The sequence below is a fragment of the Herpailurus yagouaroundi genome, unplaced genomic scaffold, assembly GCF_014898765.1.
Source record: "Herpailurus yagouaroundi ecotype Mexico unplaced genomic scaffold, PumYag 180, whole genome shotgun sequence".
Lineage (NCBI taxonomy): Eukaryota > Metazoa > Chordata > Mammalia > Carnivora > Felidae > Herpailurus > Herpailurus yagouaroundi.
The window spans coordinates 3,360,310-3,375,014 of record NW_024412411.1 but is presented as its reverse complement, the minus strand read 5'-3'; the positions used below and the strand labels follow the sequence as shown (position 1 = coordinate 3,375,014).

Genomic DNA, 14,705 nt, shown 5'->3' with positions numbered 1-14,705 from the left:
AGGAGCCCCTACATAGGAATATTTTAAAGCCAGCCCCAGAAATCTAATCATCCTATCAATAGTTCTGGCAATTAGTCTACAAAACAATGGAGAGAAAATATCAGAATGCATAGTCCATAGCAGTTTCATAAAACTTTTACTTCAGTAATGTAATTGTATACTGGGTTGGGATTTTAAATGTATATGTTAATGTGCTTTTATAGTCAGAATACTTAGGAGCCCACTGTCCTAGAATATTGAATCTTTGAGAAATCTACCGATTGCTTGAAACTTCACTTAAATGAAACTTTTGCAGTTTGTTTTATTGAGGCTGTTTTGTGACAAATTATTTTTCCTTACTAGTTTTACTGAGGAAGGCTGTTGTCTAATTTATAAACAATAAACTGCACTTCAGGGGCACCTAGGTGGCTCAGTTGGTTAAGTGCCCTACTCTAGATTTTGGCTCAGGTCTTGATCTAGTGGGGTTGAGATTGAGCCCCACGTCAGGCTTTGCCAATCCTGCTTGGGATTTTCTCTCTCCGTCTCTTTGCCCCTCCCCCGCTGGCTCATGTGTTTTCTCTCTCTCTCTCTCTCTAAGTAAATATTTGAACAAAAAAAGGGGCAGCTGGGTGTCTCAGTCAGTTAAGTGTCTGACTCTTGGTTTTGGCTCAGGTCATGATGTCCTGTTTCGTGAGATTGAGCCCTGCATTGGGCTCTCTGGATATGGAGCCTGCTTAGGATTCATTCATTCTCTCTCTCTCTCTCTCTTTTTCTCTCTCTCCCCCCCCCTTCCCTTATTCTCCCTCTCTCTCCTTTTCTCTCCCTCTCTCTCCTTCTCCCCCTCTCTCCTCCCCACCTGTCCCTCAACCTTGCATGTGTTCACTCACTCTCTCTCTCAAAATAAATAAACTTAAAAAAAAAGATTCTCCTTCCTTCTTCCTCTGCCCCCTCCCCCACTCATACTCTCACTCTCTTAAAACAAAAACTACAATTCTTTGAGGCTTGACAGTGCAATAATCACAAAATAAAGAACATCTCCATCATGCCTGAAAGATTCTATACTTTACCTACTAGCCCTAAGAAACCACTGATCTACCTTTCTTGTTTGCTTTATTTTGTTTTAAGGATAAATGAATAATGAATTAAACAATTTTAAAATAAACTATAATTTTTAGAATAGTTTTAGATTTACAGAAAAACTGAGAAGATAACTATAGTTCCCATAAACCTGTACCCAGTTTCTCCTATTATTGACATCTTTCGTTAATATGGTACATTTTTCATAATTAATGAACCAATATTATACATTATTATTATGTAAAATCCATAATTTATTTAGGTTTTCTTACTTTTTCCCCCAGTGTCCTTTATCTGTTCCAGGACTCTGTCAGATATCCTATTACATTAGTTTTCACGTCTCTTTAGGCTCCTCTTGGCTGTAACAGTTTCTCAGACTTTTTTTTTTTTAATGTTGATTTTTGAGAGAGAGAGAGCATGAGCAGGGGAAGGGCAGAGAGAAAGAGGATCCAAAGCAAGCTCTGCGCTATCAGTAGAGAACCCGATGGGCGGGCTCCAACTTACAAACTGTGAGATCATGACCTGAGCTGGAGTTGGAAACTTAATCAACAGAGCCACCCAGGCACCCATCAGATTATTTTATTTTATTTTATTTTATTTTATTTTATTTTATTTTATTTATTTTTTAACGTTTGTTTATTTTTGAGTCAGAGAGAGAGCATGAATGGGAGAGGGTCAGAGAGAGGGAGACAAAGAATCTGAAACAGGCTCCATGCTCTGAGCTGTCAGCACAGAGCCCGACGCGAGGCTTGAACTCACGGACCGCGAAATCATGACCTGAGCTGAGGTCGGCCGCTTAACCGACTGAGCCACCCAGACGCCCCAGATTTTTTATTTTAATAAACTTGACAGTTGGAGGAGTACTGGTCAAGTATTTTGTGAGATGCTCCTCTGCTGGAATTTGATCTTTTCATTATGATTAGACTGGGGTTACTGATTTTTGGAATTGATTTGCTCTTTTTATAAGAAAGAACATTCTAAAAAGTGGAATAGCCTTCTTAAGGCTGCAGTGGCTGTTTAAATGGCTTTGAGATTGAAAAAATGGTCCTGAAACATTGTGCAGTGTCTGGCACAGTATAAATAACATAATGAAAAAAGAGCCCTGGACTAAGTATAAATGCCTCTTTTTTTAGTATATATTGAGAGCACTGTTTTATTTTTGCTTGCTCCATAGAGACCCTTCATTTAAGTTTTTAAATACCCCTTTAAAAAAAAAAGACATTTTACCCACATGTTCCTAAATTCATCTTAAATTATGTCTATAAAATAAACTTACTTAGACCTTACATCTAATGACAGTTTTAGAGACAAATTTGCAGAATTAGGATTAATTGAAGGTATGGCTTTCATCAATGAAGAGTATTTTTGTAAGGGTTGTTAGGAAAGAAATAGAGCCACCTTGAGATTTCTCTGAAATCTTCTTTCCTAACGTATCACTTAGAAAATTTCACTTTTTCGCATTAACTGTGTTTCATTAGTTTTATCCCAGTGCTACTTTTCTCTGTTGCTAGCAAAATTAAATCTTTTCCTTAAACAAGAGTTGGCAGAAAAAAATTAGATCTCTACCAAATTTTGGAAAGGTTAAGGATTAGGATGAAAACATTTGTTCTCTAAAATTCCTTGTGATACAACAGTGTCATTACAGTGGATATGTTTGCTTGGGAATAAAATGTTAATTTCATATTGGAAAGTTGTTTAAGATTTTTAAAAAATTGTTAATTTTCTTATAATATCCTTGAGATGCTAACGTGGAAGAAAATTAAAATTGTTGGTTTTCAGGTCCTTTTGTTAGGGGCATTGGGTAGGAGAAAAAATTTTGGTCTCACAGAGATAGAGGTGGTTATTCAACAGCCTAGTTGCTCACTGTTTTCAAGATTGTTTTAACTATTTTAGATCCTTTGCATTTTCCTGTAAACTTTAGAATCAGCTTCTCATTTTCCATTTTTTAAAGGCTGTTGGGATTATGATTGAGATTATGTTTAACGTGTAAATTGGAGAAAATTGATATCTTAATATTGATTCCCCTTAATTTAGTATATGGTATATTTTTATATTTATTTAGATTTTCTTAATATTCTTAAATATAGAGTGTTTTGGTTTCAATGTAGAGTTCTTACACATCTTGTTAAGTTTATTCACCATATGTGGAATTTAACATTTTTGGTTTTGTTTGCTTCTGGTATTTAGAAACGCAGTTGATTTTTGTATATCGACCTTCTGTACTGAGACCTTGCCAAATATACTAGTTCTAGTAGATTTTTGTTTGTTTGTTTATAGTCCTAGTAGATTTTAAAAATTCGTTTCTTAGGATTCTTCTACATGAGAAGTCGTGTCATCAGTAAAAGAGAACAGTGTTTTGTGTGCCTTTTATTTATTTTTCTTATCAGTATTGCATTGGCCAAGACCAGCAATACCATACTGAATAAAAGTGGTGGATTGAGGTCATCAGGGTGGGTCAGTCAGGTGAGCGTCCAACTCTAGATTTTGGCTCAGGTCATGATTCCAGGGTCATGGAATTGAGCCCTGAGTTGGGTTCTGCACTGAGAGCCTAAGAGTCTCTCTTCCTGTGTCTCTGCCCCTCACCCCCACTCACTTACACACACACTCTCTCCCTCTAAAAACAAAAGTAAAAAGTAAAAAAGAAGTGGTGGATTGGACATCCTTGCTTTTCCCCCCCATTCTTTGGAGGAAACCATTTAGTTTACCATTACAATGGTGACTATAGATTTCATTGTACATACTGTTTATCTGATTGCTACATTTTCCTTCCATTTCGGGTTTACTAGTTTCCTTAGAGTTTTCATCATGAATCTGTTGAATTTTGTCATATACTATGTTTATATATTGAGATAAACTTACGGATTTCTTTTATTCTGTTAATATTCTGGATTACATTATTTTATTTATTTTGTATGATCTAACCTTTTGTTCCTGGGATAATCCCCACCTACTTATGAAGATATTTTTATATTTACAGGGATTTGATTTGCAAATACTTTGTTAAGGAATTTTGAGTCTGTGTTGATGAGAGATAATTTATCCATAATTTTCACTTTATTGTAATGTCTTTGTTAGGGTTATGCTCATCTCATATCATGAGTTGGAAAGTCTTCTTTGTCACTTAAAAAAAAAAAAAAAGTCTATTTTTTTTTTTGAGCCGGGGGTGAAGAGCAGAGAGAGAGGGAGACAGAGAATCCTAAGCAGGCTCTGCACTGTGAGCACAGAGCCTGATACAGGGCTCAAACCCATGAACCATGAGATCAGACCTGAGCCAAAATCAAGAGTCACTTTTTTTTAAAAAAAGAGTTTAGGGGCACCTGGGTGGCTCATTCAGTTGAGCATCCGTCTCTTAATTTTGGCTCCGGTCATGATCCCAGGGTCATAGGAAGTTGGGTTCAGTGATGAGCATGGAGCCTGCTTAAGATTCTCTCTCTGTCCCTTTGTGTGTGTGTGTGTGTGTGTGTGTGTGTGTGTGTGTGTGTGTGTACATGTTCAAATATATATTCGGCTCAGGTCATTCAATATATGTGTGTGTGTGTGTGTATATATTATACATGGGGGCACAGAGAATATATCTATAATCGCAGCATTAAATCCTTGTTTTCTAACTATAACATCTGAGTCATCTTTGATTGGAGCCTGTTTTCTTTCTTTCTTTTTTTGAGTATGAATTATGTGTTTTTATTTCTTTGCATTTACTATTTTTTTTAGTATATAGTAGACATGATGGAGAAAGTATACAGAGACTCTGGATTTTGTTGTTCCTCCAAAGAGTTTTTTGTGGCTGAGAAGGCAGTTACCTTGGCTTGATTCAAACTCTAAACTCCCCGTGTCCTGTAGTAGCTCAATTGTTTCAAAACCCAGCTGCTACTTTTCACTGGGAATCCTGAAGTCTTCCCATCAATCCTCATAGGTAGTTTAGGAAATCAGCTAAGGATTTGGAGATGTTTTATGTTTTAAATGCAGATTTTCCAATTCACTTTCTTTGTAGCTTCTTCTCTGTAATCTTTCTAATTGTTCTGTGCCCTGAACTTTGTCCTCCAACTCAAGTCAGTTAGGTTGTGGGCTGCCAGAAACCTAAGTGTGGTCACGCAAAAAATTAGACTGGAAAACCTCACTTTGCTATTTTTCATTCAAGGATATAGTATCTTTCATTTTGTATTTTCTTATGGTCTGTGTTCAGGTTCTTTAAAACCTGGAGGCTGGGTAGGTAGTGCAACATAATTTCTTCTGCCATTATGGCCATGTTACCTTTTTTTGTTTTTTTTTAAGTTTACTTACTTATTTTGAGGGGGTGGAGAGGGGCAGAAAGAGAGGGAGAGGGAGAATCCCCAGCAGGTTCTGTTTGGAGCCCAATATGGGGCTTAATCTCATGAACCATGAGATGATGACCTAAGCTGAAATCAAGAGTCAGGCACTCAACCAACTGAGCCACCCAGGTGCCCTACATTTACTTTATAGAGTCCAATCAGTGTTCAAAATAGTACTGCGTATATTGTTTCTGGCTTTCCTTTGAATGGTTCTAGCATTTTACCTTTAAGTATGTATTTTTAAATATAAAAAATATTTCAGAAAAACATATACTAACATTAGTTATATATGGGTGGTATGATATACATAATTTTCACTTTGTTCTTGTTATTTTCTGTGCTGCCTGCTTTACAAATATACATTTTACTCTTTTATGTGAAAGAGGTGGTGGGTGTTTTCTTTTTAAAAATTAAAACTATATGTACTGTTTACTAATGAAGAAGTACATAGTTCCACTGTTGCTTTATAAAGAGACTTCTTCTCAAACATCAGTTTGCTTTTGACTAGGGTCTGGGGACTAGCTATAGCTTTTCTCTTCAACATGCTGATTTAGGCTTTCTGAAATAAGACATTTGGGGTACATGATTTAATGGGATTCTTCCTTCTTTGGCCCATTTTTTCCCCTCAGGTTTTCATATGATATATGATTAGAGAATATAATATAGAGGCCAGGATCATACCTCTTTTACATTTGGGGGAGCATTTGAGATACTTATTTGCACAGCTCTTTAATTGACATAATTAATACACTTGTATTAATTTAGTATTTGTTGGATCTGTGTCAAACTACTGGAAAAATAGGAAAATTAGATATGGCTCTTGCCCTTGGAGAGTATGCCCATTGGTAAGGAAATTGCCAGTATTCCTCTATTTTTTATTTAGTGACACTTTCCTGTGGATTAACCTGAAAATACCAGTACAAAGTAGTATTATGAATCTTTGGGATTGCCTTGCCAGAGAAGTGGAGAGATGTGATCCTGAGATGAGTTTCAATACAGTTTTCCTTGTCACTTCTTTGTTACTCTTAAAACATTGTAGTTCTTGTGGCCCTCCTATTCCTCCTAGGATTCTCCATCTTTAGTCTTTATATTCCCAGGAGTTTGATTCATTAAATGAAGTGAATGTGAACCTCAGTTTTTCCAGGTTACTGTCCAATAAGTGAATTATAATTTCTTCAGAGTCTAATCTTAATTTTGTTTGTTAGGGCCCAAGTGAATATCTGCTTTCCCTTTTGTGAAATGTCAACATAATTGATTGTTTTCCTCCATCTTTTCATTTTCCTCAATTCTTAACTATATACTCCTTACCTGTGCTCTTAATTTGAGAGATTGTTATCTGTTATTAGAGAAAGGTGTTTCAACAAACTAGGGGCTATATATCTTAAAATTATTATTAGTAGAACCATTGCAGATATTTCCCACTGACTGTAATTGCAGTCCTCTGTAGAAGAATGGCTTGAGAACCCAGTGTAATATGTTAACTAAGTGAATCTTTTTCCTTTTCATTTCAGTTGGAAAGACATCCTTGATCACCAGATTCATGTATGACAGTTTTGACAACACCTACCAGGTATTTTATTTTTGCCAATTTACTGATTGTCTCTATTTTGTGTTAGAATATTTAAGGACTTTTTAAAAGTTCACATTTACATAAAAGCACTTTCTGTAATCTGTAAAATGCTTTATAAATACAGAGTATAACTGATTTTGCTCATTGTCCTCAGTCTTTTCACTTGATTTCTTTATCTCCTCTTCCAAAGTCCTTTCCAAAAGATTATTGGTAATTACCATTTGGGATAGAGGTAGGAGTGATTGTAGATACTCTGTTATGTGGTTCAAGCCTAGAATTGTCTGACCTTTTGATCTACACATAAAGTCAAGAATAAATGAGTAATGTAATTAGAAATCATTAACAGAAGGAGATTTTGGAAATCCACAAATGTGGAAATTAAATAGCAAATTCCCAAATAACCAGTGAGTCAAAGAAAAAAAAATCACAAAAGAAATTAGAAAATACTTTGAGACAAATGGAAAAAAAAAACCGAAACCACAACATACCAAAATTTATATGATAACAGCTAAAGCAGTGCTGTAAGGAAAAGAAGAAATACATTAAATCAGTAATTTAACCTTCTACTTTAAGAAATTAGAAAAGTAAACTAAACCTAAAACAAGCAAAGGACACATGATAAAGAACTGTTATCCCAAACATACAGAACTGTTAAAATCTCATAGTAGTAAAGAATTAACTCTTTACATTTTGACATGTTTTGATAGATGTGTATACCTATGAAGCTACCACCACAGTCAAGATTAAGAACATTTCCATCATCCTAAGAAGGAATTTGTTTTTAATTAAGCATTTTATTAACAACCATAAATATCATAGAACAGAAATGACTCATCCATAAATCTGACATTTTAGAAAAGTCTCTTAAATAAAAAACCAGTTAACATGTACTGTATATATTTTATTATTCTTTTGAATATCTCAGAAATGGTTTAGCTACTTCATAAGACATGAGAAAAGCGAGTTTAAAAATGAAAAATAGCTCAGTCAACAAGAGTGCTTCAGTTTCTTTTGGACTCCTTTATATCATATATCCCCAATTTTCTAGGTCCCTACAACTCTATGGCTTATAGGCCTTACCTAGATGACCTTGTCTTTTGTACAGTATCTTGATTCTGAGCAATGCTCTGCCTCTTCTCATCAGAAAAACTACAAATACAAGTCTTAGAGACTAACAAAAATATTGATGTCATTGAGCCATATGTGGAAAATTCCTGAAAAGTGTAAGCTTAACTGTTTGGGAGTAGACCCAAATACCATAGGCTAAAAAATCTGAACTAGGGTCAGAGTCTTGGGCTAAAGACTCACTAGCTAGAGCCTATTTAGAGTTTCTGGATGTTTCTAAAGGATTTTGTTACACTCATGGTCTCAGTGAAATTAAGTAGATCTTTCAAGCATATATTAAAGTGCCATTGCTGTTTCTTCATGCTGCTGTTCAGTCAGACATATATAAGGGTAGTGATGTTGACATAAATATAGTGATATTGATAGAATTTGACAGATAGGGAAGGATTTTGATTCTTTGTGGAAAAGTTGTTGCTAATGAAGCTAAAATATTGTACTTTGGCATTAACAGGAGATGTTTATAAACAATGTGAGTTACAGGTTTTTATAACAATTAGGTACAGTCCTAGATATTCTTTTAGTTTAGCTCTAACAGGAAAATTTGGACAATGTAGTACCCTAGGTCCTTATTTAATGAAATCAGCTTGACAATATATTAAGTATTATCTTTGAATATGAAGAATTGACCTTCTGTAGTTAGCTGCCAACTTAGTTATCAGGTGAAGAGTTCTTCAGTGAATCATTTGAAGATTCCCTATATACACCCCGTCACACACACATCAGAAAGACTTCTGAAATGACTAATTAAAGAGTTAGTCTCATTGCTAGAAATTTATTATTGGGCTTATAGGAGCCATGTGTAATGTATGTATCAAACTTAGTTTAAGTGAAGTTTTATTTTACAAAAATGATAAACTTTAGTTAATAATTCATGTTCTCTGTATGATTCCTTTGCACTGACTTCATTTCATTTAAAAAGAAGGAAACTGGCCAAAAGAGTCCTTAATTGACCAAAATTTGGGCAGTATGTCAAAGTGAAAAAAAAAACCTGTTCTTTTTAAGTAGAGCGTCTGGAATTGATTCTCTTAAAGTTGCTCTTCTTTTTTTTTTTTTCCAACATTTATTTATTTTTGGGACAGAGAGAGACAGAGCATGAACGGGGGAGGGGCAGAGAGAGAGGGAGACACAGAACTGGAAACAGGCTCCAGGCTCTGAGCCATCAGCCCAGAGCCCGACGCGGGGCTCGAACTCACGGACCGCGAGATCGTGACCTGGCTGAAGTCGGACGCTTAACCGACTGCGCCACCCAGGCGCCCCTTAAAGTTGCTCTTCTTATTCACCACTTATTTTCTTTATCCAGTTATAAACCCACAGATTTTTCTTTTTTTATTTCTGTTTTAGATTCATTTGTTTATTTGAGAAAGATTATATTGCTCAGACTAACTTCTGAGATTACTTTGAATTTAGAGGGTTTCTTATTCCAAAGGCTGTTACAAAGTGACAATCAACATAAATTCACCTTCATGGTAGACAATGAGGCCATCTATGCTATCTGTCGTGGAAACCTCAATATTGAATGCCCAGCCAACACTAAACTAAATAGGTTGATAGGTCAAATTGTGTTCTCCATCACTGCTTCCCTCAGATTCGATGGAGCCCTGAATATTGATCTGCAGAATTCCAGACTATCCTGGTGCCTTATCCCCACATCCACTTCTCTCTGGCCACATATGCTCCTGTTATCTCTGCTGAGAAGGCTACCATGAACAGCTTTCTGTAGCAGAGATCATTAATGCATGCTTTGAGCCAGCCAACCAGATGGTGAAATATGATTCTCACCATGGTAAATACATGGCTTGCTGTGCACCTGGGTGGCTCAGTTTGTTAAGTGTCCAACTTCAGCTCAAGCCATGATCTCACAGTTTGGGGGTTTGAGCCCCGTGCCAGTCACTGTGCAGACAGCTCAGAGCCTGGAGGCCACTTTAGATTCTTTGTCTCCCTCTCTGCCCTCCCCCACTCGTCCTCTCTCTCAAAAATAAACATTAAAAGGGCGCCTGGGTGGCTTAGTCGGTTGAGCGACCGACTTCAGCTCAGGTCGTGATATCACAGTTTGTGAGTTTGAGCCCCGCGTAGGGCTCTGTGCTGACAGCTCAGAGCCTGGAGCCTGCTTTGGATTCTGTGTCTCCATCTCTCTCTGTCCCTCCCCTGCTCATGCTCTGTCTCTGTCTCAGAAATAAATAAACATAAAAAAATTAAAAAAAACATTAAAAAGAAAAAAAAAAAAATACATGGCTTGCTGCATGTTGTACTGTCGCAACATGGTTCCCAAAGATGTCAGTGCTGCCATTTCCACCATCAAGACCAAGGGTACCATTCAGTTTATGGACTGGGGCCCCACTGGCTTCAAAGTTGGCATTAATTATCAGCCTCCCATTGTGGTATCTGGTGGAGACCTGGCCAAAGTACAGCCATGCTGAGCAACACCACAGCCATTGCTGAGGCCTGGGCTCACCTGGACCTGATGTCCTGATGTATGCTAAGCATGCCTTTGTTCACTGGTATGTGGGTGAGGGCATGGATGAAGAAGAGTTTTCTGAAGCCTCTGAGGACATGGCTGCCCTTGAGAAGGATATGAAGAGGTTGGTGTGGATTCAGTTGAAGGAGAAATGAAGGAGGAGAGGAGTACTAAAGTTAAAAATATCACAAAGGTGCTGCTTTAAAGTTGTGCTCTGATCAGTTTAATTTGTATGTAGCAGTGTATACTCTTTATATACAATTACTGATCTGTGCTTTAAAACATAATGTTACAACCCACGCTGTCCATTTCTCTGATGGATTTGAATAAAGTATTTGTCTTAATTGGGAAAAAAAAAACCCATAAATTCAGGGTTGCATAGTTTAAAATACTGAAATGTTTAAAACAGCTTAAGTGAATTTTTCTAGGAAGATGGTGGTGATCAAATACATCCTTAACCTCTTTAAGTTAAAGCTTTAAATTATTCTACACAAAATTATACTTTGTTATATGGAAATAAAATCTGCACCCAACTCCCACCCCCCCACCCCCGCCCCACTAATGGGACTACTTTTCTCATCCAGTGTTTGATTTCTTATTTTTAAATTTTCTTTAATTTTTAAGGACTTTTTTTTCTCCTATCAGAATTATTGTCATTTTATGGGAGGTAGGGGGAGAACAGTTCCTTTTTTTTCAAACTGTGCTAAGAACACTTAATATAAAATCTACCTCCTAATCAGATTTTTAAGCATACAATACAGTATTAAATATATGCACAATGATCTCTAGAACTTGTTCACCTTGCATAAGTAAAATTCTATGCCTATTATAGCGACTCATTTCTGAAATAGATTCTACATAGTTTCTGTTCTAAGTAATGTGGCACAAAGATACCTAAGAGAAAAGTATACATACATACATAAATATACACATTCATAAATATATATAAACATGTGTAGTAATGGGATGGTTACCTTTCTAAAATGGAACCCATATCAGCGTCTTGCTTCTGGGATCCTTTGCCTTTCTTCATTGTTTTTACTTATCTCTGTTAGTCAGTGTTAGATAGACTCTTCTTTAACTTGTCCACTCTTTTCTTTCTTTATTCTAGTCTTTGCCTTTCTCAACACTTATTCTTGATTTATTTTCTCCTGCTAGGGAAAGCAGCAGCTAGGCAACAGAACTTTGTATGTTTGGACCACAAAGGAAGCTGATTATCATTGCTTGGTACAGAGGAAAACTTGTTTTCCTTACTTAATTACTTTTGTGTAGGAAAACTCATGTTCCTTGAAATCATGATGTTGAGGGGTCTCGACTGTGTATGGCATCAGAAAAGGTGATAAACAGTTATGTAGGAAGGAAGTCAGACAAAATAGTAGTTTACATCTGCAGTATTTTATAAAATTGCTATTGGGGGCAGATAAACACTGTTCTGAGTGGAGAGCATCCAAGTATAAATATCCAAACTACAGTTATCATTATTATCTTGATGCTGATGTATTAGGTAAGTCATTATTCAATCTTGAATTGTGTGCTCCCACAGTAAAAGTACTCAGTTTAATTTTTTGTCTTTTACAAAAGTAGACTTTCCTTACCCAGTGAATTAATTAACACTTAAAATAATGCGAAGCTATAAATTAAGATATGTGGGAGAATTTTCTCTAACCTTTGGTTTCTTCTACAATTATTGCCTTCTGCATTTCTATAAAGAAGATGAGCAAGAGGCAGCACTGATGTCTCATCCCTCTTTTATGAAAGTTTGAATTAGTTCCACATCAGTAACATTTAAGATCCTAGAATAGCTGATAGTGTTTAGTTTCCTAGCCATTCTTTCTATTTTTCCTGCTCTTGGCTTAATTCCTGTGGCTGATCGACTTCTTTGCCATTGTAGCTCTGCTTGGAATAAAATTAACTGAAAAGAAGAGCAGGCAGGACCAGGCTATGCTTTTCAGGTTAATTTTGACCTTTATGAGTACAGTGTATGAATGATGTCCCAAAACTAGGACAGTGCAGTGGAAGGAGGGGATTATTATACATTTTATCATAAAGTCTTACTTTGTACTAATTTTAAAAACATTTATATGTGTTGACTGTGAGATCTGAGAATGCATATTTTTGTTTGTAGCTATTAAAATTATTTTTGGCTGTTTATAATAAACATAAAATAACATTGGTAAGTGATATGAGAATTTTTTTCATGTAAAAGAAGTTTAGAGGTAAAGTAGTCCTGGGCTTGTGTGGCAGCTCCATGGTCATCTGGGACTAAGATGCCTTCTAAATTTAATCAGATCTCATTCATATATGACTTCCTTGTGAAGGTTGCTTCATGGTTACTGAATGGTTCCTGGAGTTCTGGATGTGGTATCCATATCCAGGCAGGAAGAAGGAGAAAAGGAAAAATACCAACAGTGCACCTCTCAACTGAGTCAACCCCATTTAAAGCACAAAGAAGACTGGAAAATGTAGTCTTTTTAATGGGAAAAGTATGGATTTAAATAAATGTTTGATTTTTTTAATAAGGAAGAAGGGGAAAATGGGATATTTGTCTAGACGATTAGCTGCCTCTACCACATTATCTGATTAAATGAGGTTCTACTAATGAGATTTCTTAAATGTAGCCCTATACCATTCCTGTATATTTTTCAGGTTTGTCAATTAGATGCTTTTGCACAATAGTTTGAATTTATAAGCCCATTATTCCCAGCCTATAACAGAATAGGGTACACACTTTCAGATTAAATGTCATAAAATGGAATTATAGAGAGAGAGAGATATACTTGTAATGTGTAGTCACATAGTTTAGGATAAAGGAGAACGCTAGCTTGCTTGCTTGCTTGCTTGCTTGTAAGCTTGTTTGCTTTCTTAATAAAAGTCGGTATATCATTGAAATCTACAAAGCACTGCTCACAAAAAAAAAAAAAAAAAATTAAAGATGACTTAAGTAAGTGGAGAGACATCCCAGGCAAAGGGATTGGAAGACTTAATATTAAGATGTCAATACTAACTACTCAAAGCAGTCTACAGAATCAGTGCAATCCCTGTCAGATTTCTGCTGCCATTTGTGAGAAATGAAAGAGTCAATTTTAATTTACAGAAGCCAAAATAGTCTCGAAAAAGGAAAATAATAATTGGAAGACTAATACTGATTTCAAAAAAAATTTTTAACAGTTATTTTATTTTTGAGAGAGAGAGAGAGAGAGAGAGAGAGAGGAAACAGGGAAGGGGCAGAGAGAGAGAGGGAGACACAGAATCCAAAGCAGGCTCATGAGCTGTGACATCATGACGTGAGCCAAAGTTGGTGCTTAACCAGCTGAGCCACCCAGGCTCCCCCACCCCCAATTTCAAAATTTACTGCAAAGCTACAGTAATCAAAATAAAGATAGACATATAGGCCAGTGGAATAGAATTAAGAGTTCATGAATAAATGCATATATCTATTGACAACTTGTTTTCAATTAAAGCACCAGGCCCAACCTATAGAATGGGAGGAAATATTTGAAAATTACATATCTGATAAGGGCTTGATATCTAAAATATATAAAGAACTATAAATCAATAATAAAATGACACAATTTTAAAATGGGCAAGGGAGGGGCACCTGGGTGGCTCAGTTGGTTGGGCATCGGACTTCAGCTCAGGTCATGATTTCATGGTTTGTGAATTGGAGCCCCACGTCAGGCTCTGTGCTGACAGCTCAGAGCCTGGAGCCTGCTTCGGATTCTGTGTCTTCTCTCTCTGCCCCTCTTCCACTTGTGCTCTGTCTCTCAAAAATAAATAAATGTAAAAAAAAAAAAATTAAAAAAATAAAAATGGGCAAGGGACTTGAATAGACATTTCTTCAGAGAGGATGTACATATGACCAGTAAGCACATGAAAAGATGCTCAACATTATTAGTCACTAGAGAACTGTTAATCAAAACCACAAAAAGATTCCATTTCTTACCTTCTAGGTTGAGTATTATATATTTAAAAAGAGAAACTAACAGATGCTGACAAGGATGTGGAAACATTGGAATCTTCATACATTGCTATTGGAAATTCAAAATGATGCTACTACTGTGGGAAGACAGTCTAGCATTTCCTCACAAAGTTTAAATAGAATTATCATATGGCTTAGCAATTCCACTGTTAAGTATATACTGAGGAATTGAAAATAGGAACTCACAGTAGCCAAAGGATGGAAACAACC

The 14,705-nt window shown here is 36.2% G+C and overlaps 1 protein-coding gene across 2 annotated transcripts in view; it reads left to right on the top strand.

The window, feature by feature from the left end:
- The window catches only part of RAB6A (RAB6A, member RAS oncogene family), an 85,942-nt gene that overhangs the window by 37,598 nt on the left and 33,639 nt on the right, over positions 1–14,705 (top strand). For both annotated transcript variants that reach the window (XM_040489291.1, XM_040489290.1), the window contains exon 2: positions 6,878–6,936. In XM_040489291.1, the coding sequence (XP_040345225.1) occupies positions 6,878–6,936 (59 nt within the window). The remainder of the gene's footprint in view (positions 1–6,877; positions 6,937–14,705) is intronic.